The 13,827-nt window shown below is 35.1% G+C and overlaps 1 protein-coding gene across 1 annotated transcript; it reads left to right on the top strand.

The window, feature by feature from the left end:
* The first annotated feature begins 5,699 nt into the window (after nucleotides 1-5,699).
* On the top strand, nucleotides 5,700-10,716 carry LOC114179748 (Double Clp-N motif-containing P-loop nucleoside triphosphate hydrolases superfamily protein). Its single transcript, XM_028066174.2, has 3 exons — nucleotides 5,700-7,918; nucleotides 8,422-8,719; nucleotides 8,815-10,716. Exons 1-3 carry the CDS (start codon nucleotides 6,702-6,704, stop codon nucleotides 10,420-10,422), a joined length of 3,123 nt encoding a protein of 1,040 aa, XP_027921975.1. The 5' UTR covers nucleotides 5,700-6,701; the 3' UTR covers nucleotides 10,423-10,716.
* The last annotated feature ends 3,111 nt before the right edge of the window (nucleotides 10,717-13,827 follow it).

Here is a 13,827-nt window from a genome sequence, read left to right as displayed (position 1 = left end):
TTATGGTACCATGTTTTTATTTCACATCTTTTACTAAAGTCTAGATGTAAAATATTGCTGTAATTTCTATGTTTTTCAATAGTATAGTGAGTTTTCTCTTATAAGTTTTGATCGATAAGAATATTCTAATTTAAATATACTGTTTTAAGGTTATTTATTTATTTTTTTCATTTTATTTAGGTACATATATTTTTAATCTGTATACCGAAATATTAAAATTAATTATTATTTTTAACCAAATGTAAAAATTAAAACAAAACTAACTTTAGACTTAAATAGAGGTTCATATGTTTAATGGTATATATTGAAATTAAAAATTAATATTTTAAAGTAAGGTCCATCTTTCATTCAAGTGACACATGAATTATCTATCATATGAGTAACAATAATTATAATTAATGGAATTAACTTTCTATTGTAACAATTTAAGTGACACATGAATTATCTATTATCTTTTCATACTTGTAAAGATAAATTATATGACTAAATATATATTTTAGAAACAGGAAATAATATTAACATTAAATTTAGTAATAATTTTATAAAAGTAAATCTCGTATGAAGATCCAAGTGATCTAATTTTTAGGTTATATAACTAATAATTTTAAAATAAGGATTGACTACGTTTGAAAGGATATTAAGACAGTTGGTTTGTTAAAAAGATATATAAAAATAATGTCTAAAATATAATATTACAATTTTACAATACTAAAAGAAGAAAAATATGAATTTATAAATTCGTAACACTCAAAATATATAAAAAAAAGTTTAAATAAAACGTGATATCATACTTAAATTGAATGTTTCATAATGTATATCAAGTGATGGCATGTACTTGTGTATTATGAAAAGGAAAATAATAAAAAGTCTAGAAGGGGTTTTTTAAAAAAGTAAAAATTTTAATTTATTAACTTTTGAAGTAATTATTTGACTGATTTACCTGTTTTTCTTTCTTATCCATGGACATGTTTATTATGATTTTGATAATATGGGATGAAAGTTGTGAAAAAAAGAAGAAGAAAACTATCTTAAGATATTAGATTCAATTTAGATTCGAGACATGATTTTGATTTGGATCAATATATTTTATTCGATACAGACTGATTATGACGTTATAAGGATCTCAAAGCTGAATCGAACAATATTAATCACATTTAACATATTAAGAGAATTGATTCTTCCATAAAAATAGTATAAAAAAAAGAAAATTGGTGTTGAAATTATCCTATGATTCATGACTCCGTAATTTCACACGTATTATTGTCAAATATTTTTTTTTCTTAGCCTCTCAACCTCCCACAAGATAGAGGTGGCAACTTCTCCCCCCACATGCCAAGAACAAAGATGAATTCAAAATCTTTGTTTTCTTTTCATTTACTTTATCCATATATATATATATATATATATATATATATATATATATATATATATATATATATATATATATATATATATATATATATATCATTAACATTGTTAAATTCATTGTCAACAAAAATCTTTCACGTGAGCATATATCAAAGTTAGATTACATATTATTTTTATTTTAGATATTTTATATTGAGGAGATCTAAAACTATTTTATAATATATTAATGGAACAACTTTTATTTCACAAGTGATTTTTGTAATTATAAGATAATTTTATGATTTGCACTAATAAGATTTGATGAATTTGTCGCATTATCTTTTATTAAGTGGCTATTGAACCATAGATAAATATCTAATTTTACATATAAGATATACGGAGGGAGGGAATTGAACATTCCACCTAAATTAAAAAGATTAAATCAAATTACACTGCAAAATAATTTAATTATGTTTAAAATTTTTGATTTCATACAATTAAAATATATTTTTCTTGAGAGTAATATTTAAGTTTATCTACAATATTTTTGAAATACTAGTATTAAATAAACTAGGATCCGAAAGAAGTAGTAGTTTATTTATACTGGAACAACATTTAAAAAGAAAAAAGAAATCTCATTTTACACATTTGTGTTTGTGGTTGTAGATGAGAAGAGATAATATTACCCGAGAATAGAGAACGTAACTATCAATCTTTCTATTGTTTGGGCTTTTATAGGACGAAAATGAAAAATAAAAGTTAGTTAAGAGTTTTACCTTTTCCAACCACTCCTGAAAGGAAAAGAGAAAAAATTGAAGTTCACGTATTATTTAAAACATAAACTATTCCAATGACGTATTTTTTCAATTTTATTTAATTTCAAACACTTATGTCACTGGACACACCTTCCAGATTGTACACAACCAAAAGTGAAAACTAAGTATTCTTTTGATTTTTCCTAGACGAAATAAATTGTTACGAGTCATACATAAAACATGTTCCCACCACTTTTGGAAGGGAAAACAGTCTTCGTTCTATTTTTCCTGATTATTTTTTTGCTACGGGTCATATCCAAAACATGTTCCATCCACTTTTAGAAGGAAAAGTATATATATTGGTTAAAGGACGAACCTATCTTAATTGTCACTATTTTTTTTTTTAATTTTGAGTATTTATGCAATCGGACATGCATGCATATATTTTTTGTACAGAACGTTTATTTCTGAAGAAAATAACCTAGTAAATAAAAGGTAAAAAAAGAATTCAAGAAAAGAGAGGATGAAAATGATTTATATTGGCGTAACATGTAGGAGAAAAGAAAAAAAAAATTGTTGGTGAAGGTTTTGTTTTGTTTTGTTAGAAGAAAGAGAGGGTAGTCCCCACCGGGGAGGGGTATGACGCCATGGCAACCGTGTGTGTGAAGATGAAAGGGAAGCTGAGAGAGAGCAATGAGTAGAAAAAAATGGTTGTGACATGAATGAAGCGCGGAGGAAGCAAAGGGTGTGGAAAAGAGACAAATGAGGAGAGAGAGAGAAAAGTGATGCAGCGGTGGGTGCGTATAAAGGTAGAAGTAGTTGTGAACTCGAAAAACGCGAAAAGTGCGAGAGAGGTAAAGAAAATAAAGTAGGGGGTGGAGGGCGTGCGTTACAAAAAGGAACTATGATGATTCATTATTTTTTGGGTTTCTGTAAGCTTTTCTTAAAAAGTTGTTTGGTGTGTCTGTGGCTAAGCTACCCTCTGTCATATAAAGTTGGGAATCCCAAAAGCTCCTTCTATTATTATTTTTTTATTTATTTATTTATATATCCCCTCCCTCACACTTCCATAATCACCATTATCATTAGCCTTACACCACTCCTTATCATTTCTTATCTTCAAATGCCTTCTTTCTTTTTCTTATGCTTTTCTTAACACATATTGGGAATGACTAACAAACATTTTTAACTTAATTATTTTAAATCTTCTCGCTTTTAATTATTTGGACTTAATTAATACAAACTGACGTTCAACATTTTACCTTTCATTTAATACATTAGCGATTCCTGTGATTAAATTATGTTAATGGAACGATTATTGATTCAAGATCTTGTATATTTAATTTGTACCATTAATCGGACATACACTTTTATGCTTTTATTTCGTAAAGGAACATATCCGTACATAATGCAGAATAACTTTTTGATATGGATACCAATTAATGATCCCATACATGGATACATACATACAAGCTCAGAACGATTTTATTTTTATTTTATGTTTGGGTCTTCACATCCCATTAAGTAGAATACATGGAACTTTAAAAGAGTGAAGGGATTTGCCAGATGTGATCGTACCTTATGCAAAATATTCAAAATATTAAACAACTGTTATTTTAGAATAAATAAGAGGAATGTGTTGTTTCTTTATTTATTTATTAAAGGGAGCAATTATTTATTTGAGAGTGAATGATGAAAATAATAATTTTGGTATTTTATTTTAGTTTTTGGAAGAGGTTAAAAATGAGAAGAAGGTGTAATACGAGGTCGTTTTCTTATTTAAAGAAGATTGTAATTTATCGGATTGAATGAAGGTCGGTCCATATAAAACCAAGTTGAATTTGTCCACTGAATTTAATGCCAGATATTATTGGGCGGCTGTGGCCTGGGAAGGTTAGGCCTCAACCATTTTCAATGCATTTAATGTGCTCCTCCTCTTTCTCTTTTTTTCACCACTAATTCATACCCGTAATAATTAATTCAAATTTATCAGTTTTTATATTTTTATAATTTTAAATACTTTTTAACTCTCAATTCTTCCTGCACAAGAGCAGTCTAATTATTACATCATTTACGTAAATAAAATAAATGTATACAGTAAAGGTCAGAAAGAAAATACCTTTTACTTTTTAATGAGAAGCAGTTCAATTCATCGAAACCTGCTTTTGTTAAACAGGGAGGATTAATAAAAATTGGCAGGCAAGGGTCCAGATTCATTGTTTTATTATTAAGTTGAGATCGAAAGGTATATATGGTAAGTAAGATTCTAAGCGATTATGTATATATGGTCCATCCATGAGCAAAGCTGCAGAAGTCATGCACCAACGTGATTCCGAAGTAGAGTTGATTGAATCTGAACCTCATGACAAGAGGAAAACCCGTATTAATATCACTTGAATGGCTTGTACTGTCTCATTAAGGGACAATACATTTGAAAAAAGGTTGATTCTTTAAATCTGTGCGGTTACCCAACCAGGGAGAAAAGTGATGCGGAATAATTTGAATTTCTCTTACATTTTATAAAGATTCTCAGAGTTGATTGTTTATAAAGGATTAAATGCATTAAATATATTAATTAATAGAAATGTTTAAAAATATTGGTTATAAGAAAGATACAGGATTAGCGTTGTTGAGTAGTGACTTTTATAGTAGTAAGTGATGAGAAAAGTTTAGAATAATAAGGTGTATTAATTAATTAGGATTAGCTTAAGAAATAATAGGTGAGTGTGTTTTGATGCGGTAATGGTAACTTGCCAAACGATCACGTAGGCTTGGACTTGAGATAAAGTAAGAGAAAGGGAGAGAGAGAGAGAGAGAGTAATTTAAGTATGAAAAAGGTGAAAGTGGGGAGATACCTTTTGTAGGTGTTGCGTGTGAAAAGCAGAAAATTGGTTGAAAGGCAAAATTGAGGATTGAGACAGCAGCAGTTACTATCACATTTCCTAGGCGCGTAAGGGGCCCACAGACCATAGGTGTCCAATGTCTCTTGGGTCGTGTCATCAACCTTCCACTGCATGCGTGGGACTCATGCATACGCTTAATCTCTTTTTTGTTACAGTTTTAACAAACTAGCAACAAAACAAAAGCGATGAGAGAGAAAAAGAGAGAGAGAGAGATAAAAACTAAAAAGGCAGTCAATCCAAACTCCCAAGACCTCACTCCTCACTATCTCTCTCCCATCATCATCTTTCTTTTTTTTAGTTTTTACATTTCTCTATCCAATGAGTAGTCGTAGTATTCTTTTACCAGACACGCCTCTCTATTAATTAATTAATTAATTAATTAATTAATTACTCTTATTTACTTTTTAAATAATAATCTCACTTCCCAAATAAAAAAAATAGCGTGTATTAATATGAAATATATTAGGTAACGGAGAATATAATATTGATATGTGCAAAAAAGGTGTTTTGGCTTCTTCCATGATAGAATAACTAATCTGTTGAGTCCAGACAAATTAGCCTTTAAATTGAATTATAAAAAATGCAGACAAGAAATATTGAAAGGCAAGTGTTAAATTAATAAAGTAATGATTAATAATATTAAAATAGAGAGAGGAAAAAGATGACACAAAAAGGAGAGCAGATTGGTCTGTCCACAAAGCATTTTTTCCAGAAATCCTTGCAACCGATAGTACTACTTTCATCCATCCATCAATTCTCCGTTTACTAGAAATTCTCTCTACTTCCGTGTCTTTCTCTTCCCACAATAAAGAAACCGTCTATTTATTTATTTATTTATTTATGCAGTGCAGGGATAAATTGAATAGAATAATATTGGTGTTGGGTGAGATTAATTAGCTAAGTTGGGTTAGTTGATGAAAAAGGAAGTAGCTTTATATTCACCGGCCCTCACGCATGCATGTATGTATGCATGTTGAGAGATTTATTCCTGGGGACAGATTGGTTATTGTTTGAGATGGAGAGGAGAGAGAGAGAGAGAGAGAGAGAGAGAGAAGAGAATGGGGATGGATGTTGTGAAGGAGGAAAGGTGAGGGAGGGGATCTCATATTTCCTTTTGGCGTTGAATTCCGAATTCTAAAGAGCCTTTTTAGCGGAGGATAGAAAGTGAGAGAGAGAGAGAGAGAGAGAAGAGAGAAGAGAGAAGAGGGTAGCTAGTAGGGGTGGGCATCGTATTAGAGTGTTGATTTTGTTTGTGTTTGTAAAAAGCTTGTGTTTGATTGTTTTGCCTACCCATCCAGTTGTTCCTTGCAGCCTTGAAAATGTGAATTTGTCTATATTGAAGTGTTCTTATCTTATCTGCCCACACACTAATTTCGTTTTCTCCCTCTACTCAGGGCTCAATAGCCTTAGAACCCAAGTGTGAGTTTCACACACATTACTCTCCTTTTTCTCCCCCCATAAAGTCAAGCAAACCAAGTACCCTCCGATACCATTCACATCCATTCTCCATTTCTTCTTCCTTCTCTCCCCCTCCATCATCACCCTTCTTCTTCTTCTTCTTCTTCTTCTTCTTCTTCCAATTCAATTCAATCCAATCCAATCCAATCAAATCTCAACCCGACCCAAATCAAATCCCCCCAACTTTTCTTTCCGCTGGAGCCTCACCAACACTGCAGAATTCAATTCCACCCGTGAAATGAGAGCCGGACTAAGCACCATCCAGCAAACCCTAACGCCGGAGGCGGCCAGCGTTCTCAATCACTCAATCGCCGAGGCCGGCCGCCGGAACCACGGCCAGACCACGCCGCTCCACGTCGCGGCAACGCTGCTCGCCTCCCCCTCCGGCTTTCTCCGTCAGGCCTGCATAAAATCGCACCCCAATTCCTCTCACCCCCTTCAGTGCAGAGCGCTGGAGCTATGTTTCAGCGTCGCTCTCGAGCGATTGCCTACTTCGCAGAACACCGGTTCCTCCATGGAGCCGCCAATCTCCAATGCCTTGATGGCGGCCCTCAAGCGGGCTCAGGCCCACCAGCGTCGCGGTTACCCGGAGCAGCAGCAGCAGCCTCTCCTCGCCGTCAAAGTGGAGCTCGAACAGTTAATCATATCCATTCTCGACGACCCCAGCGTCAGCAGGGTCATGCGCGAAGCCAGTTTCTCCAGCCCCGCCGTTAAAGCCACCATCGAACAGTCCCTTAACGCCGTCCCCTCCACCGTCAATTCCGGATTGGGATTCCGGCCTAGCGCGGTCGCTCCGTCCAATTCCGCCACCGGCCGGAATTTGTATCTGAACCCGCGTCTGCAGCAGCAACAGCAGCAGCAGGGGAGTGCGGCGCAGCACAGGGGCGATGACGCCAAACGAATTGTGGACATATTGCTGAGGTCCAAGAAGAGGAACCCGATCTTGGTGGGGGAATCGGAGCCCGAGGCTGCGATCAAGGAGGTGATAAAGAAGATTGAGAACAAGGAATTGGGAGATGGGGCTTTCGCGAATGCTCACGTGATTCATTTGGAGAAGGAGCTTCCTTCTGATAAGGCGCAGATACCTGCAAGATTGAAGGAGTTGGGGGATTTGATTGAGACCAGGACTGGGAACTCTGGGTCTGGAGGGATTTTCGTTGACTTGGGTGACTTGAAGTGGCTGGTGGAGCAGCCTGCTGGGTTCGCCGTGGGTGGTGGTTTGGGTAACATGCAGCAACTCACGCTCGCTGAGGCCGGGCGGGCAGCGGTGGCGGAGATGGGGAGGTTGGTCAGCAAGTTCGGTGAAGGTGGCGCTGGTAGACTTTGGTTGTTAGGTACTGCTACTTGCGAGACTTACTTGAGGTGTCAGGTTTATCATCCCACCATGGAAAACGATTGGGATCTTCAGGCAGTGCCAATTACCACCAGAGCCCCTCTCCCGGGGATCTTTCCCAGGTATTTTGTTTTTCTGCTTCCACCAATTTAATAATGCATATCATCTTGACCTTCATTGAATTTCATTCTTTTTTCTTTCCGTCTTGCCAAAATCTTATTTCCCCGGTTATTCTGTAGCAAGATCAGATTAAATGATTAAGATTAGTTTTTCGTGTGTGATGGAATGGAGTTAACGCGTTTTCTTTCATGGAACGGTTAAACTTGGAATTGCAGTTGGTGAATGAATCTTGTCTGATATGTTAACTCTGTTTTGTTTCTGTTTTTTTTTTTTTTCGATTTGTGTTTCACCGGTGGCTTGCTTGAACTCCCTTGCATGACATTTTGAATACAGAACGTGTGATGTTTCTGTTTCTGTTGACAGTAATATAAGACAGGAGGATTTTTAGCTTTTTGTCTACCTTAGCACTGTTAGCTTGATTAGGCTGTGATCTGGAACATGATTATTCTGTTCCCTGCATTTGCTATTCCTTGTGGTGTGACCGTTTTACTTACTTGTAAACCAGGCTTGGGACCAATGGTATTCTTGGAACTTCGCTCGAGTCCTTGTCCCCGTTAAAGACCTTGTCAACTACAACGATCGCTCCACTGAGGCGTGCCTCTGAGAACGTAGATCCTGCTGCTGTATCAATTTGTTGCCCGCAATGCATGCAGAACTGCGAGCGTGAAGTGGCAGAAATGTTGAAAGAAACTGAGAAATCAGATACTGAACTCAAATCAGAGGCAGCTAAACCGTCCCTCCCTCAGTGGTTACAGAATGCTAAAACTAATAATGATAACGGCAAAGTAATGGATCAGGCTCAGGTGAATGTGACAAACAATTGCATCGGTTATGTTGTGGGTTTCGTAGAAAATAATGCATGTCTTCTAACCGATGCGTTTCTTTTTATTTTAAATAGAGTAATGGCCAAGAAGTGAATGCTAAGAAGAGGACTCAAGAAATACAGAAGAAATGGCATGATGCGTGCTTGAGTTTACACCCTAAATTTCATCAGCTAAGTGTGAGCACAGAGAGACTTGTTCCAACTCCTTTGCCAATGACTGGCCTATACAATATGAACTTGCTGGCACGTCAATTCCAACCCAAAATACCTTTAAATAAAAATCTAGGAACCACTTTGCAATTGAGCGCAAACCCAGTGCCAATCCACACACCAGAGCGTGCAATGAGCCCGCAGCAAAGTCCGGTAAGGACCGACCTGGTCCTTGGGCAAACAAAGCCAGCTGATGCCATTCCAGAAGAAACACACAAAGAAGGCATCAATGATTTCTTGAGCTGCCTCTCTTCTGAGTCACAAGACAAGTTCGATGAATTACAGAGCAAAAAGCTACTTGATGCGGACTCTTTCAAGAAGCTCCTGAAAGGCCTGACAGAAAAGGTCTGGTGGCAGCAGGATGCAGCGTCAGCCGTGGCCACCACAGTGACCCAGTGCAAACTGGGCAATGGAAAACGACGCTCCAAAGGTGACACGTGGTTACTGTTCGTGGGTCCTGATAGAATTGGCAAGAAGAAAATGGCAGCAGCACTTTCTGAGCTGGTATCTGGGTCCAATCCGATAATAATACCTCTGGCACAACGCCGTGGGGATGGAGGGGACTCTGATGCCCCGCATCTCCGTGGTAAAACAGCACTCGATCGAATAGCGGAGGCCATCAGAAAGAACCCACTTTCTGTAATCGTGCTTGAGGACATTGATGAAGCCAATATCCTTCTTCGCGGGAGCATAAGAAGAGCCATGGAACAAGGCCGGTTCCCGGATTCTCACGGCCGTGAAGTCAGTCTCGGGAATGTGATGCTTATCCTCACTGCAAATGGGTTGCCAGAGGACCTCAGGTACCTCTCCAATGGGTCTCCACTGGACGAAGAAAAGCTTGAAAATTTAGCAAAGGGAGGGTGGCAACTACGCATATCAGTGGGTAAGAGAGCATCAAAACGAAGACCCAGCTGGCTATCGGATGAGGACAGGTCCTTGAAGCCCCGGAAGGAGGTGAATTCGGGTCTATCGTTTGACCTTAATGAAGCTGCTGATGCTGCAGAGGAGGACAGGGGAGATGGGTCGCTCAATTCAAGTGATTTCACAGTCGAACATGATGAGAACAATCACGATGGGGGAGGGTCTCTCTCAACAGTACCGCGCGAACTTTTGGATTCTGTGGATGACGCTATTGTCTTCAAGCCCTTGAACTTTGATCTCATTCGCAGGAATTTCTCCACGTCCATCGCGAAAAGGTTCTCCACAGTTGTCGGGAATGGGGTGTCAATTGAAGTGCAGGAAGATGCTCTTGACAAGATCACCAGCGGAGTGTGGTTAGGCCAAACCACTATTGATGAATGGATGGACAAAGTGTTGGTTCCAAGTTTCCACCAACTGAGAAAGAATTTGAATTCAAGTACCCATGACCACGACTCTTCTTCTGTGGTATTTAGGCTTGAAGATGATGGCTACTCCGATCGTCGGGGCTCCCAAGAGTGGCTACCTGCTACTGTGAGAGTGGTGGGCGAATAGTCCGTGGTTAATGGAGATATCCGTTTTTGTTGGTGGTAGAAATGTAAATACAAACTTTGGCAAGGAAAAGTCAAAGGTACCTAGTAGAACCAAGAAAAAAAAAAAAAACCGTTACAAGGCTTGTCGGGGGTGTCAATTTTTTTTCCCTTAGATAAAGATTAATTAATTTTTGCGTTATAAACTTTATATTGTTTTCTTCTTTTTTCTTCTGTAAGAATAGGTATATTTATTAATTAAACTGAGAATTATCATTATATTATATTAATAAAAGGGAGCATTAATTCCTCTTTTCCACTTTCTTTGTTGTCAAATTTTATAATCTCTTTTCTTAATTGTACTAGGAATTATTTATGATTTAATTAAGTAGTTATTATTATAGTATTGGTTCTGTTGGAGTCGTTGAATGGAAAAATGGACTAAACCTAATACACAAAATGACAGGAGCAACTTGTCAAATGGAATCTACTTTTAAGAACTTATTTATAACTTAACACACATCTTAACATAAAATTCATCATTGCGATGCATTTTGAATGTATTTAAAAAAGTTAATAAAAAATTGGCAGTATGATATATTTTTTTATTAAAATAAAAGTAAGTAATATTTATGATGTTATTGTTAAAGAATATATTATTTTGTATTATTGGTATTTAAGGTGAGTAGGGGTAGCAAAAGTAAAGAAGAATAAATAAAGTACAAGGAATCCAGGCACACCAAGTTGGTGAGTGACGATTGATTTGAAGGCAGCGGCATCTGTAGTTTCCGCCCCTTCTCTCCTTCTCACGTAAAAGTCTGAAAATAACACCTGATTCCGCCTCACACCACCACCATATATATGTTTATATATACTATCCCTTCTATTTCAATCAATAATTTATTCACATTTTAATTTTGACGTGAAATACCAAAAGTGAATTAAGTAGTGAGGATGTTAAATGTTTTTTAACTGTCTGTTACCTGCAGCAGGTGAAGAGGTAAAAACTAGAAGAAGGAAGATTTTTCAAAAGGATTATGAGAAGATAAAAAGTAGTATTATGAGGAGATAGATTCCGTGAATAATGATAATAGTAGCGAATAGAAAGATGGGGCAGTGGCATCATCATATGTTTATCTAATTCTGATTTACTACTCACTAACCCAGGTGGCTATTAGTTGCAGAAGGAAGAATGGTGGCAATTATTATTATTAGTAGCGTAGAAACAGAGCATGTAGTACCAAACAGACAACCCTTACCGACAAACAAATGAATGTTTTTTTTATGTATTAAAAAAAGAAAGGTGAGGGTAAAGAATGTATGTTCCTAGCTAGGTATACCGTTATGTGTATGCGTCAATATCAAATTTGTGTTCCATGTTTGAAAAGAAAAGTGGAACGAAACGAAACCAAATATGAAAGAAAGGATGTTAGCGAGTTGTAAATGAGAAAGGGTGTTAGGGAGGAAGGCTCCACCTGAAACGTATAAGGAAGGACATTAATTAATGCATGAGTTTATTTATTGGTTGTGGTTTTGGGAAGTTAGACTACGATTGTGCGAAAGTGGAAGTGAGCAAAAGAAGACAACTAACACTTGCTGCATATATACTTCACATTCATCCAATTCCTGTTTTGCCTATTTTTGACTCTATCTTCCCCTTTAAGACTTCTAAACCCTGCATGTGTTCTCATTTATTTTCACTCTCCCCACTTCCTTTACATCTTTCTGTCTTTTTTCTCACGCCTCTCTCTCTCTCTCTCTCCATCTCTCCATTTTCTTCAACTCCCTTCTATGTCCAAACCTCTATCCACATATGCAAATCACACTTTTTTTCTGACCAATTTATAATATATAAATATATATAAATTTCACTTTACAAGTTAGTATTGACTAGAGATAATATCAATTAAGAATTCATAAATAATGTAAATCTTATTTTATAAATCAATTTTATGAGATTGAATTAGATTTTGTACTCCTTAACATTATATCTCAATATTTCATGTTTACTCACTCGAGTGATACAAAGTTTTTGGTTGTAAAAACATATTTGAAAACTAATAAAGAAAAGTTAAATTTATATTCTTTTACTAAAAATTTGTTTTATCTCCGATTAATGTGAAATTATCAACAACAACCTATTCAATTTTGTGAATAAATAGTCATTTAATGATAAATAATAACAAAATTATTGACCTAGGACTCGATTGTGAACAATTATAAGTAAATTTTTACATTGTTATCAATTACAAATAGTTTTAGGTAAATATGATAGCTTTTACAATATAAAAGTATTATTTACACACCCAAAAACAAGTTTTACAATTCAAACAGAGAATTGAAAAATGTAATAAATGGTATGACAGAAATATAGATAAAAAATAGTATAACCTTCTCTAGAAGTGAAATCAATGATAAATTACGATTAAATTATAATGTAAATAAATTTCTTTAAGAAATACTGTTTTTTTTACAATTTTTGATAACCGTGACAAAAATTCATGTATATGTATGCACACTTTCATATTAAATAATTTGGTTTCACTCCTTTTCGCTAAAAATTCACTTAGTAATTCACTTATCCTTTTGAGATTTAGGGATAATATTAAAACAATAGAGATCTTAGCCACCTTTAACTAAAATTATAAAAACATTTTTATCTGACATTTTTTACGGTGATAGTACATAGTATATGGAATTAAAATTTATATTTAATTTATTAATTAATTGTAAGAATAAAAAAATCTAGAACGTTTTATAATACTTATTCTATTATTTCATCTAAACCCGTATACTTTTTTTTCCAATGCAATTTATTCCTACATAAGACTAGCATAAGATAATTTATTCCTACATAAGACTAGCATAAGATAGTGATTTTACTACATAGAACCTAAGATGACGACAAATTTAATTTTAAAAGTAGATATATACATATCATGAAAGTCATATCATAGTCACCATTAACCGATAATTCATAGGACATATAATAACAGCACATAATAATAATATTATTATTATTATTAATATTAATAACAAGTGTAATGATATTCATAAACAGTACATGTTTGCCAATAGTTCAAACTAAGTTACCACAAGTACATAGACGATTCTTATGAAAGAAAAAGGTAAGAGTGTACTTTTAATAAACGTAAATTTGAGGTTTAGATTAAAGTTAAAGTATGAGATGAATGACAATATCGATCAAAGGAACCAAATGATGGTTTTCCATATTTGCATGGGACAATTAGATAAGAAGTTGGTGAAATGTATTAATACCAACCATTTTAGTCAAAAAAGGATTTCTTCTACTTTTTTTGTTTCTTTTCTTGGTCTTGTCTATACACCCTGGCTGCTTCCCAACACTAAATTTTAAACTTTAATTACTAATGCTTATCAATCGAGTTCAATTTTGAAATTTAAACTTTTG

Source organism: Vigna unguiculata, chromosome 3 (assembly GCF_037176805.1).
Source record: "Vigna unguiculata cultivar grain cowpea cultivar isolate G323 ecotype 2 chromosome 3, ASM3717680v1, whole genome shotgun sequence".
Lineage (NCBI taxonomy): Eukaryota > Viridiplantae > Streptophyta > Magnoliopsida > Fabales > Fabaceae > Vigna > Vigna unguiculata.
Note: the sequence above shows the minus strand (reverse complement) of the source record. Positions and strands in the feature narration are given on the sequence as shown.